This window comes from Herpailurus yagouaroundi, unplaced genomic scaffold (genome assembly GCF_014898765.1).
Source record: "Herpailurus yagouaroundi ecotype Mexico unplaced genomic scaffold, PumYag 181, whole genome shotgun sequence".
Taxonomy (NCBI): Eukaryota; Metazoa; Chordata; class Mammalia; order Carnivora; family Felidae; genus Herpailurus; species Herpailurus yagouaroundi.
Genome location: NW_024412412.1, coordinates 14,082,075 through 14,095,487, shown reverse-complemented (window position 1 = coordinate 14,095,487; position 13,413 = coordinate 14,082,075). Strand labels below are relative to the sequence as shown.

Here is a 13,413-nt window from a genome sequence, read left to right as displayed (position 1 = left end):
TTGCACAGCTGCCCGTTCACTGAGCTGTTTAATTTTCTAAAACGCACTTGTTTTTTGTTTTTTTCACTGTGGCTACTGGCTTCTTACATTGCAATTTCCTTCTAGGAGAGTAAACCACTGTCTTCTTCTATTCTGAGACCAAAACCACTCAAGACTCGATAGTAATCACACTCATTACTGTGGATGAGTTTTCTCAATTTCAAAATAGATTCAGTGATTGCACAGAACCGGTAAATAAAGCCTTATATCAGTGCCTCCGTATCTTTGAAGGTGTCATTCGTAGAGACGGGTCACTTTGGCAGCTGGAAAGGTTACTGCTGATCGCCTACTGCTTTTAAGTGTGTAAGATCACCTATTATACTGAAACTAAAGTCTTGTTGCAGATCGATTGCAAATGTCATTAGAGTATCCTAAAAACTTGCTGGTTCTTTGAAAGCTTGGGAGGTAAGCGATGTGGGACGCGCCATCTCCTTTTTATTCGGAGACCTCAGCGCCTCTACGGAGCCTTTTCCAAGAGCCAGCTGGGTTCATTCATGCTTCCTCACCGGGGCAGAAGCAGAGGGGGGCGGTCTGGTGCATGGGAAGAGTCACGGAAAACCTACCCCACAGGTGTGCTTTGGCTTCTGTGTCCTGTGCTCTGCAGACAACTGACACCCCAGCCAACCCCTGGCTCGGTGAGCGGCCACGGGGGGCACTCAGGGTCAGGGCGGGGTGCACTGACCGAGAAGCTCCCGGGACCACGGCCCGGCCAGCTGACCAGAGCACAGGCTGGGATGGGCGGGGACCCCAGAGCTCACCTTGGAAGCCCCTTCTTTTATTCCCACTATGAAAATATGCCATTTTTATTCCTCTCAGCAATACATATCTTCCAACCAATAGCAAACTGCGGGGCTGGGAATTTCCTCGTGAGAGATTTTATACTTGTTCGGTACGTGGCTCAAGAAAACTCTTGTTTGCAGCAATTAGGGAAATTAAGCAATAAACGACACTGAAATAAAGTATGAGGCAATATGCATCTTTGTTTAAAAAAAAAAAAACAAAAAAACCCACCGAACTTCTGTCCACCCAGAAACACAGGGAAAGTGCAGAAACCAAAGTTAATCTATGTGATGTATTTGCATACTTTTACAAACGAGACAAATTAAAACAGAAACATATTCAGAATTTAACCTGATTAAATATTTAGTTCAGTCCTGAGCTTTGATATTTAATACAATATAGATAAAGTAATAGCGAAAAAAAAAGATTTTAAATTTGATTTGCATGCCACAGAGATTCAGCTAAACTTTGTTCATTTGGCTACCAATATTTTTTTTTTTGTACCTGCAACTTAGATTCTGATATACAAAATTATAATAACATACTGATAATTCAAACTTGAGACCTAAATATTACATTCTTTTTACCCTGTGCAGAATAAATTCTACCTTTAAAAAACAGTATTTATAATATTAAAATTCATATTGTTCATACGGTTTTGTGATCAAGTTATTAAAATGTTTTGTCACTGTGAATCATTTGGGTTAGTACAAATATGACAGAATTGTGAAAAGCTGCCTATAAATACATAACACTATTGCTGATTTTTAAAGTGTGGAAAAGGATTATACTAAAATAAGTTCGTTTCTCATGTTAGAAAGGAGCACATTTTGTGAAATAAAACCTAAAGCATCTTGGTCACAACTGTTAACTACCAGCCTGAGACAGATTTAATTCTTGTATACTGGTCTGAAGCTTTTCGTATGACAAAGAGTGATTTGCTAATCTGAGGAAGATTTATAAAGGTGTAAATAGTCCAATATAGCCTCTTCTGGGTCAAACATTTAAAATGGCCAGAACCGAACTATATATTAAACAGAACATAAATAAGACCGTAAATAAATAAATGAAGAAAATAAAATCGTACGGTACAACTACACATAATTCTATAAACATTTTCACGGCCACACTACGAAGCTGAAAACGGCTGACCTTCATTTAGCTCTATATTAAATAAACTTCTGTCTTTCACATTTGACCTTGACAAGGAGGAATGGCATTCCTGCTCTGGTTTTCCTTAGTCATCTGAAAGAATGGGCCGCGCGGCCTCGAAGGACGGTGCGCAGTCGCGAGGCTGGTTTTTGTCCAGAGTGGTGTCACATCCAGTTATGGCTTCGGAGACATTTTAGATGAAAGTGGTGGGATAACTTAGGAAGAGATAATTAAAGTTCTCGGCTCAGAAATTGCTTACTTCGAATTTTGATTCTGATAAAACGAACTTTCCAGAATATGTAGAATTACTTTCAAGAAACTTAAGAATTCTTGCTGAGGATGCTATCTTAGAAATAGAACTTATTATTTTTTTAAGGGATCCATTCCGTTAAGAGGATTTTTGTACTTCTCGAAAAACAAAACAAAACAAAACAAAACAAAACAAAACAAAGCAAAACCACCAAGATTGAGTTTGCTATGTAAGATGGCTGACCAAAAAGTGCCTCTTCCAGTAGAACTGACTGAATGATAAGTATGAGTTAAATTGCACAAATACTCTTTACTTCAAAAGCCTTTATGCTGGCAGAGCAGATACGTTTCTCGCAAGCAGGGCCTGGGGCGGGTGGGCTAACATTCTACACGGACGACCTAGAGCCTTTTTCCCCTCTCGACACGAGATCATCTAGAATTGTTTTCTTAACCAACCACCTTGGCTGATATTTCAAGTTAATAATGTCCCCAGGCACTCTTCTCTTGGCCTCCTCACCACAAATTACAGGTAGGATCCCCTAAACACGAGAGCTGCCAAATAGTTTCTAGTAAATGTTAGAAATCTGTTTAATAAAGTTTAAAAAAAATTTTTTTTTTTTTTTTTGGCAACTTTGATCCAATCGGGACTCCCGGGTTCACCAGATGCGTGCTGACGCGCTTCCCTCCGCATCGCCCGCGCGCTCTGGGCTTAGAGCGCCGGCCACCACGGCGCCGTGCGAGGCACCAGCCTCACGCCCAGGACGCGGCGTCAAGGGCGCAGGCTGGGCACGGCCCTCGGAGCACGTACGCGGGCCCGGGCTGCGTCCGAGGCGGCAGGTGCTCGCCGAGGAGGTGACTTGTGTGTGTAGGGTCCCTGGCTCTCCCCCTTCCTCTCCCCGCTCAGGAGGTGACCCATCAAAAGGCCTTCCCCGCGGCCAGGAGCACTGCTCCGGTGGTTTGTTTTCTTTAGACTCAAAGAAAAGGACAAAAAGGAAGTTGTTTTAAGGAAACGAGGGGCTCTGACACAGGTGGCGGACGGGAGCGCAGACACCTGTTTCAGGTGGAGCCAGAACCGTACTCACGTTTGAGTTCAAACTCAAAGAGCTGCCCCTTGGTACAAAAATACCTCCCGGCCGGCTGCCATCCTCAGTCTGCTCGTGGGACAACCAAGGAAAAGCAAAAATCACCTTCTGCTAAACCGAGCCATTTCTCAACAGCTGGGCTACTGGGATATGCACGGGGCACGGCCTCCGTTCCACTTTTATGAACTGCAGCCCGTTGGCAATACGCAGGTACTGGACGTTCGTGTACCAGATCAGCCTGTTTTGGTTATCGGATTTCTTTTCTTTTTTAAACATGTAAGAATTACATTCAAGATACTTTACAAATTAACATGTTGAAAATCTGCTGTGAAATAAAAGCTCTTTAAGAGTTGATAGTTACGTTACAAAAAGAACCCCCCGAAGCAAAACAAACGTTCAGTCTTGTACCCTCCCTAAGAATGAACAGGAGACAACGTAATGTCTTCAGGGATGTGATCACACATCATCGGCTGGCAGGGACGGGATGCTTATCTTCGCTCTGGTGAAGTAGGCAATCTTCTCCCTAGAGTCAGGGGTGAGAAATAAATGGACTTCAGTAGGAAGCTGAAAACACTCTGTGGCCATGGAAAATAGTCCCAAGAGCTCTGCCAGCCTGGATAGGGGATCTGTTCCTTAGGCAGAACCCCGAAAGGTCAAGATCGTCTTTGCCTGTTACGACAGGATGTAATGCGGGAGAAGGGCAGTTCTGGCTTACGGTAAATCACCTACAGACAAAGGCAGCACGTTCCCTCCTGGATTTCCAGCGAGAGACAGTTTTTAAACCATCAGCGGGTCAGTTGGGAGTGCTTCTGAACTAGGCAGTCAAGGATGCAAGGATGCAAGAAGTCCAAAGTCCCAGGGGACTTCTCAGGGCCTCCTAGAGAAGTACGTGATATCGGGAACGTCCTTTAAAATCAGTACTGTGCTAAGGAAAGGGTGGAGTGATGTCGCGACTCCAAATGAAGGGGAGAGAAAGAGCGTGACTGTGGTAAAGGCAGGTCTGTCCTGCGCCCCGAAACAGCGCTGAGGAGAAACAGCCCGAAAGGGAGAAGCTGAGAACATAGGGCAGGATGGTTTTCAGAGGTCAGGAGAATACTGAAAAACAAAAAACAAAAAAACAAAACAATAAACAAGGTTTTGGGATTGTAGAGTTGCGAAAGATAGGAGCAATCTATCCACTTTGGTACGTAACGTTCATGTCGTACAGAGCACCCCATCAACGCATATTTACTGAGGATGTGTTGCATTATGTGGGGCACGATGGCAGCCATGAAGAAAAACAAAGCAAAAAAAGAAGGAAAAAAAAAAAAAGGGAAAAAAAGAATACAGCACCAGCCTTCCTTTGGGAAACTACGGGTCTGTCTAGATGGTGGAGGAAGTGTGGGGTCAAAGGAGTAGGCACTGAGGTGGAAAAGCTCAAAAGACTAAGGACCAGGAAGAGAAGAAAGGGGCAATGACAGAATTGTGGAAACCGGAATGAGTTATTTTTGTGGTATTGCGTCCTTTAGATTTGTTCGATTCCAGAAGAGATAAAAGCAAAACTTAAAAAAAAGGCAACTGAGGGGCCTCTGGCTGACTCAGTTGGTAGAGTGAGTGACTCTTAATCTTGGGGCTGTGTGTTCGAGCCTCACGCTGGGTGTAGAGATTACTTAAAAAAAAAAACAACAACCCTTGGAGCGCCTGGGTGGCTCCGTCGGCTAAGAATTCATTGGCTTTTTTTTTTTTAATTTTTAAATGTTTACTTATTTTTGAGAAAGAGACACAGTACACGAGCAGGGGAGGGGCAGAGAGAGAGGGAGACACAGAATCCGAAGCAGCTTCCAGACTCTGAGCTGTCAGCACAGAGCCTGATGCGGGGCTCGAACCCACGGACCGCCAGAGCATGACCTGAGCCGAAGTTGGCCGCTCAAGCGACTGAGCCACCCAGGCGCCTCCCCACGCATCTGGCTCTTGTGGTTTCTCCTCTTGATCCCGGCTCTGTTTGGGATTCTCTCTCTCCTTCTCTTTCTGCCCTCCCACACTTGCTCTTTATCTCAAACATAAACAAAACAAAACAAAACAAAAAACTCTTAAAAAATAAAAATACAAAGTAAAAATAAAAAAAAGGCAAGTAAGCCTGATCATGACGTCACTGAAAGCCTTAAGGTGGAACCACAAACTGAACACTCCCTGCTAATGGATTTCTTTGGCTCAGGCGGGGTTTACATACCAGAGTCAGTTGCCAATGTTAACATTTGAGATATTTCACGTAGGACTCCTATTTCCAACTTCCCTTGACAAATCAGACGGCTGGGGAACACGGGGCCCCTGACTGCAGGTGAAACCAGGACTGTCCCCCCCCCCCCCCCCCCCCCCCCCCCCCCATGCTTGGGGCAGAGTATCCGGCTCTCCCACCCAGGCATGTGCCCCAGGCTCTCGGCGTGTATCCCCCCCATCCCCCCGCAAGCCCAGCACAGCCTGGGGGGCCGGGGTGAGGGGCATCCACGTCCACGGGTTGGGGGGGGCGTCTGTTGAGTGAGTGAACAACACAAGACCCAAAGATATATACCTCTTCGTATTTTGCGTCAAGATTTCTCAGCGGGATATGCCACCTGCTTCTAAGCGCCGGGGACACCCTGGGTTCTTGGGGAGCCAGGCTTTAATCGGGTCAGGACCGCTGTCGTGGGGGCGGGGGGTGTAACCTCACGAAGGAGCAAATGGAAGCACATACGATCCCCCCCCCGTCACTGCTGACGTGAGCTCCCGCCGAACCGAGACCACGCGGAGGACAGTCCGGGAGCACCGGCGGGCCCGGGGCCGCTTACCTGAAGGACTGCACCTGGCGCGGCACCTTCCGGCTCTGCTCACGCAGCCGGCAAACGTCCTTGGACACTTGTCGCATCAATTTCTCCGCGTTCAAGTCCTGCTTCTGCTCTTCTTTGGACTGTTCGGCCTGGCGAAGGAAATAAAAACAAACCCCCACAGGACGCTAATTAGAAAGTCCCGGAGACAGGGTGTAAGGCTTGAGGGCTTGGGCGCTGAGCCGGGAGGGCAGCCTCTGCAGCGACAGTCCCGCGCGGCTCCCCCTGCAGGTGTGGCGCGGCCGCCGCTGGGGACGAGTTTACTGCAGCGCATTTGAAAGATCTTACTACACGGGTAATACGTGATCGTTTTATTGCATCTGGAAAGCCTAAGAACCCTCAGAAAAGAAATGAAGACGGGGTGCCTGGGTGGCTCGAGCCTGGGACTTCCACTCGGCGTCACGATCTCACGGTTTATGAGTTCGAGCCCCGGTTCTGGCTCTGTGCTGACAGCTCAGAGCCTGGAGCCTGCGAAGGATCCTCTGTCTCCCTCTCCCCCTCCCCTTCCCCTGGTGGCGCTCACTCTTTCAAAAATAAACAAACATTAAATGTTACATGTAAATAAATGTTAAATAATGTAAAAAAAAAAAAAGATTAAAGAAAAGTAGACAAAAGCCCTGAACGGACACCTCACCAAAAAAGATCCACAGATGGTAAATAAGCATATGAAAAGATGCCCCACGTCGCATGTCATTAGGGAAATGCAAATTGAAACAACAACCAGTTAAGGCCACACGCCTATTAGAATGGCCCAAATCCAAAACACTGATAGTTCACTGGCCACACCAAATCCTGGCAAATATGTGGTACAACAGGAGCTCGTGTTCACTGCTGGTGGGAACGCAAAACAGTACAGCCTCTTTGGAGACACTTTGGCATTGTTTTCAATCCCCCCCCCCAACTTTATCGAGATACCATTGACATATACTGTGGTTTAAGTTTAAGGTGCAGGTTGACGTTTTCTTACAAAGCTAAATAAACATGCTCTTGCCGTATGATCTAGGAGTCATACTTGTTGGTATTTACCCAAAGGAGTTGAAAAGTTGTGGACTCAGATGTTTATGGCATCTTCCTTTATAATAGCCAAAACTTGCGGGGGGAGGATGCCAGCTGGCTCAGTCTGTAGAGCGTGCATACTTGATGTCAGGGTTGTAAGTTCAAGCCCCGTGTTAAGATTACTTAGAAATGAAATCTCTCTCAAAGAATGTTTATTTACTTTTGAGAGAGTGCAGGTGCAGGAGGGGTAGAGAGGGAGACACAGAATCCGAAGCAGGCTCCAGGCTCTGAGCTGTCAGCACAGAGCCTGACACAGGGCTCGAACTCACAAACCATGAGATCATGACCTGCACTGAAGTCGGACGCTCAGCCGACTGAGTCACCCAGGCGCCCCTTAAAAATGAAATTAAAAAAAAATGTTGCCAAAACTTGGGTGCAGCCAAAATGTCCTCTAGTGAGTGATAGGCAGGTCAACTGTGGTGCTTGTAAACAATGGAATATTATCCACTGCTGAAAAGAAATGAGCTATAAGCCATGGAAACACATGGAAACACATGATATACTTACATGTATATCACTAGTAAAAGAAGCTAATCTCGTATGTAAATTCTACTCCAATAAACTGTTTTTATTTTTTTTAATTTTTTGTTTTCAACGTTTATTTATTTTTGGGACAGAGAGAGACAGAGCATGAACGGGGGAGGGGCAGAGAGAGAGGGAGACACAGAATCGGAAACAGGCTCCAGGCTCTGAGCCATCAGCCCAGAGCCTGACTTGGGGCTCGAACTCACGGACCGCGAGATCGTGACCTGGCCGAAGTCGGACGCTTAACCGACTGCGCCACCCAGGCGCCCCAATATTAGCCATTTTAAAAACAGTGTATTGGAGGGGCGCCTGGGTGGCACAGTCGGTTAAGCGTCCGACTTCGGCCAGGTCACGATCTCGCGGTCCGTGAGTTCGAGCCCCAAGTCAGGCTCTGGGCTGATGGCTCAGAGCCTGGAGCCTGTTTCCGATTCTGTGTCTCCCTCTCTCTCTGCCCCTCCCCCGTTCATGCTCTGTCTCTCTCTGTCCCAAAAATAAATAAACGTTGAAAAAAAAAGTTAAAAAAAAAAGTAAAATGGCTAATATAAGAAAAAAGGTTTGGAAAGATGAATGAGATTGAAAGTGTATTTGCCAAATGTTAACAGGAGAGATTTCTTGGTTGCACTGCTCTAAGTTTTTTTTTCAAAGTTTATTTATTTTTGAGAGAGAGGGAGAGCACAAGTGGGGGAGCGGCAGAGAGAAACACACACACACACACACACACACACACACACACACACACAGAGAATCCAAAGCAGGCTCCAGGCTCTGTGGGGCTTGAACTCACAGACCATGAGATCATGACCTGAGCCGAAGTTGGATGCTCAACAGACTGAGCCACCGAGGTGCCCCTGTCTGCTTTGTAATTGGGCTGTTCATTTTCTCACTGTTGAGTTCTAAGAGTTCTTTGTATATTTTGGATAACAGGGCTTTATCAGATGTGTCTTCTGCAGATATTTTCTCCCGCTCTGTGACTTGTCTTTTCTTTCTCTTGACACTTACACAGGGCAGAAATGTTTAATTTTAATGAAGTTCAACTTACCAATTCTTTCTTTCATGGGCCATGCTCTTGGTGTTGTATCTTAGGAGTCATTGCCATATCAGAGGTCATCTAGGTTTTCTCTTAAGTTGTTACACTGCAGGACTTTTATCGTTTTGTGTTTTATATTTAGGCCTACAATTCATTTTTAGTTAACTTTTGCTAAGGGTGTAAGGTCTGTGTCTAGATTTTTTTTTTTTTTTTTTTTTTTTTTGCATGTGGATGTCCAGTTGTTTGACTTGTTGAAAAGACTCTCTTGTCCCGTTGTGTTGCTTTTGCTCCTCTGTCAAAGGTCAGTTGCCTGTATCCACATTTATGTGGACCTATTTCTGGGCTATTATGCTCCAGTTATCTGTTCTTTCATCAATATCACAGTGTCTTGATTACTTTAGCTTTACAGGAAGTCCTGAAGTTGGGTAATGTCAGTCCCACAACCCTGCCTCCTTCAATATTGTGTTAGCTATCATGCGTCTTTTCTCTCTCCATGTAAACTTCAGAATCATTTTGTCTACATCCACAAAATAATTTGCTGGGATTTTGATTGGGATTGCAGTAAATCTATAGGTCAATTTGGGAAGACCATTTTGACAATATTAAGTCTTCCTAGTCATGAACATGAACTATCTCTCCATTTATTAGTTCTTTGATTTCATTCATCAGGTTTTGTATTTTTCCTCACTTAGGTCTTATACATATTTTGTTAGATACATAACTAAGTATTTCATTTTAGGGGGTGCTAATTGTATTGTTTTTAATTTCAAATTCCACTTGTTCATCACTAGCATACAGAAAAGCAATTGACTCCATTAACCTTGTATCCTGCAAACTTGCTATTGATTTCTTGTTTTCAATTTAATTGAGAACTACCTAATTTTTATTATTTTTCTGCTGATTGCTTCGGATTTAATCTACTCTTCTTTTTCTAGTTTCCTAAGGCAGAAGCTTAGATTATGGATTTTAAATCTTTCTTCTTTTCTAGTATATACATTGACTACTATAAATTTTCCTCTTTGCTGCATTGCACAAATTTTGATAAGCTGGCCTTTCATTTTCATTTGGTTGAAAATATGTTTTCTCTTGAGATTTCTTTTTCTGACCCATGTGTTATTTAAAAACGTGTCGTAGGTCTCTAAGTACTTTGGGATTTTCTAGCTATTTTTCTGTTATTGATTTCTAGTTTTACTCCATTGTGGTCTGAGAGTAGACACTGTATGATTTGTATTCTTTTACATTTTTAAGTTATATTTTATGGCACAAAACGTGGTTTATCTTGATGAATGTTCCAATGTGAGCTTGAGGAGAATGTGAATTCTGCTGTTGTTGGATGAAGTAGTCTATGGATGTCAGTTGTGTCTAGCTAATTAATGGTTGAGTTCAACTACATCCTTGATGGCTTTCTGCTGCTGGGATCTGTCCACTTCTGAAAAGGGGGCATTGAAGTCTCCAACAGTAAAAGTACTGGCTGTTTTGTCATTATACAATGACCTTGTTTATACCGGACACTTTTTATTCTCAGATGTCTGTCTCAGATTAATTTGGTTTTGATTAGTGTTAGCATGGCCTATTTTTCTCTATGCCTTTACTTTTAGCCTCTACGTGTTTTATGTATAAAATTGGTTTCTGGTAGACAACATGTAGTCGAGCCTTGTCCTTTGTTCAACGCTGACAATTTCTTTGAATTGGCAAATTCAGATCATCAATGTTTAAAGGGATTACTGATAGGGCTGGATTGATACCCGCCATATTTATTATTGTTTTCTAGTCACTGCCCTTGTTCTTTGTTTTTGCCTTCTACTCTTTTTCTGCCTTTTGTGGTTTTAATTGGGCAACTTGTATTATTCCATTTTCTCTCCTTTCTTAGCATGTCAATTGTACTTCTTTTTTAAACTTTTAAGTGGTTGTCTAATATTTTGTAATATGCAAAACACCACAGTACTTTATGGATAGTGCAAGTACCATATAATAATAAAATATTCCTAACATCTCCCTCTTGTCCCTCGTATCATTGGTGTCAGTCATTTCACTTATACGTAAGCATATATATATGTAAATACATTGTTGCTATTGTTATTCTGAACAAACTCTTATCTGTTAGGTCATTTAAGAATAAGAAAAATAAAAGTTTTAACTCTACAGTCACTAATTCCTTCCTCAGTGCTCTTCCTTTCTTTATACAGATCCAAGTTGCTGACCTACACTATTTTCCTAATCCCTGAAGGGCTTCTTTTAACATTTATTGCTAGGCAGGTCTCCTGACAACACATTTTCTCAATTTTCATTTGTCTGAGAAAGTATTTCTCCTTTAGTCCTGAAGGATAGTTTTGTTGGGTATAGAATTCTCAGTTGGTGGTGTCCCCACCCCCCAACTCAACACCTTAAATATTTCACCCCACTCTATTCTTGCTTGCATGGCTTCTGAGAAGTCGTATGTATAATTATTATCTTTGCTCTTATATAAGTTAAGTGTTCTTTCACTTTGGCCTCTTTCAAGATTTTTTCCTGTATCTGTGATTTTCTGAGGTTTGAATGTTACATGCCTAGGTGCAGAGTTTCTTGCATCTAGCTGGCCTGGTGTTCTCTGAGCTTCCTGGGTCTGTAGTTTGGTGTCTGATATGAATTTAGAGAAATTCTCAACCATTCTTGCTTAAAATATTTCTTCTGTTTTTCTCTGTCTTCTGGTATTTCCATTGTGTGTGAGTTTTACCTTTTGTAATTGTCCCACAGGTCTCAGATACCCTCTTCCTTTTTTTCCCCGTCCGTCTTTTTTCTCTTTGATTTTCAGTTTTGAAAGTTTCTACTGACATCTCCTCAAGCTCAGAGTCTTTCCTCAGCCCATATCTAGTTGGGTAACAAGCCCATCACAGGTATTCTCCATTTCTTTGATAGTGTTTTTGATCTCCAGCATTTCATTTAGATTCTTTCTTAGAATTGCCTTTTTCTTTCAGCTTTTATTGACCATCTGTTCTCATATGTTGCCTACTTTTCCCATTAGAGCCCTTAGAGCCTTGATCACAGTTGTTTTAAGTTCCTGGTCTGATAATTCCAACATCCCTGCCATGTCTGAATCCGGTCAGTCTCTTGGTGGGCCTGTGTCCCCAAATGAGAACTTCACAAATGCTTGTCAGTCCCCCAACCCCCACTTAGGTGAGACAGGGTGGCTGGAGTGGGTATTTTCCTACCCCCACGTTGGTTAGGCTCTCTTAAAAACCCTTGTAGGTTAGACTCTGGCTGCCCCTGAGGGTGGGTCTTGTTAGCAGAATGCTCCAGCCTACTTCAGAATGGTCGCTTTCCCCTCACGCTGCTGGAGGCACAGGTTTTCTTTTCTGATCCTGAGGACCTAGTAGAGATCCTAGACGGAAAATTCCCAGAAGTGTGGGGTGGGGGGCTCCCCATGGCTGCCCCCTGGAGGTTTTCGGTCTTAGGCTTGTTGACCGGGAACCTCCCGCAGTTCACCAATTCCAGTTCAGGCTCTCGGACCCCAGTACTGGCCCCCTTGGAGTTTCTGCTCTCGTGAATGGTCATTGTCTGTGCTGCCTGTCTCTCTACTTTGCGGGGGGCAACATTTTGACCTGTGACCTCATCTTCCTGACAGATCTAAGAAGAGCTGTTGATTTTTCAGTTTGTTCAGCTTCTTTCCTTGTTGTTAGGGCAGAGTAGTGACTTCTAAGCTCCTAACAGGCCAGACCAGGAAATGGAAGTCCGTAACTTTTTAATAGTTTCATAGCATTGTATTTAATAGCTGGGGCGTAATTATTGAACTAACCTTCTAGAATCTCACGTTTCAATTATTTCCAGGCTGCAATGTTCATTCACCTGGGATTTAGCATTTAAACATCTAGATCAATGAACATGTGGTTAAATCAGATGTAGAGGGGACACAGGCATGTCCTGTGTATTCTGAAAACTATCCACAATAAGTACATCTGCATATGTGTGTGTGTGTGTGTGTGTGTGTGTGTGTGTGTGTGTTTATACTACCCGACTATCTCGGGGAAAAATTAATCACAATTTTGTTTCAGTTATACTTAGAACTTAAAAGTACATCAACTAAAAGGACAATTCCTTAGCTATATAAATCAACTGTGAAGCAGGAAATGAGGCTTAGGTATAAACGTGCTACTTACTACTCTTCCTATCTTCTTATTTGGAAATTATGGGGCTTATTCATCATGTGGACGCCGGCCTCCACCAAGGCCCGGACTCCCACTTGCAGGTGAAGCCAAGAGGCTGCCTGGTTGTTAATTTTGGTTTTGTCTCATGGTTTGCCTTGGGGTCCGAGCTGTTTACATGGGCCTGTAAGCTTCCGAAGGGTAGGGACTGCATCTGTTTAACATGATTTATAGAGGTTCAAGTGCTCAATAAAGATTTTGAAGCCAGTGGTTTGTTTTCGAAAACTGCCTATATTTGCAGAAGCTGCTCGTGATGTTGCATTATACAATGAACTGTATTACGTCAAGTGGCTGGAGACTTCACGCGACCTACGTACTCAGATGAGGGGAAATGTCATCTAGAAGCAGTCTTGTCAACGCGTACTTAACGCAAAACAGTAGTTGTCCGCACCTGACAGAAACAAAAATCTAATTCAAATTACTTTGCGTTCTGAGGGAGAGTGAGATCTAATAAATATGTGTGTTAACTTTTGGCATTTGTTTGG

The 13,413-nt window shown here is 43.6% G+C and overlaps 1 protein-coding gene across 3 annotated transcripts in view; it reads right to left on the bottom strand.

The window, feature by feature from the left end:
* Positions 1-57: 57 nt before the first annotated feature.
* The window catches only part of WWC2 (WW and C2 domain containing 2), a 202,070-nt gene continuing 188,714 nt past the window's right edge, over positions 58-13,413 (bottom strand). For all 3 annotated transcript variants that reach the window (XM_040489881.1, XM_040489880.1, XM_040489882.1), the window contains 2 exons: positions 6,107-6,234; positions 58-3,825 (listed from right to left, as the gene is read on the bottom strand). In XM_040489881.1, the coding sequence (XP_040345815.1) occupies positions 3,759-3,825; positions 6,107-6,234 (195 nt within the window). In that variant the 3' untranslated portion in view covers positions 58-3,758. The remainder of the gene's footprint in view (positions 3,826-6,106; positions 6,235-13,413) is intronic.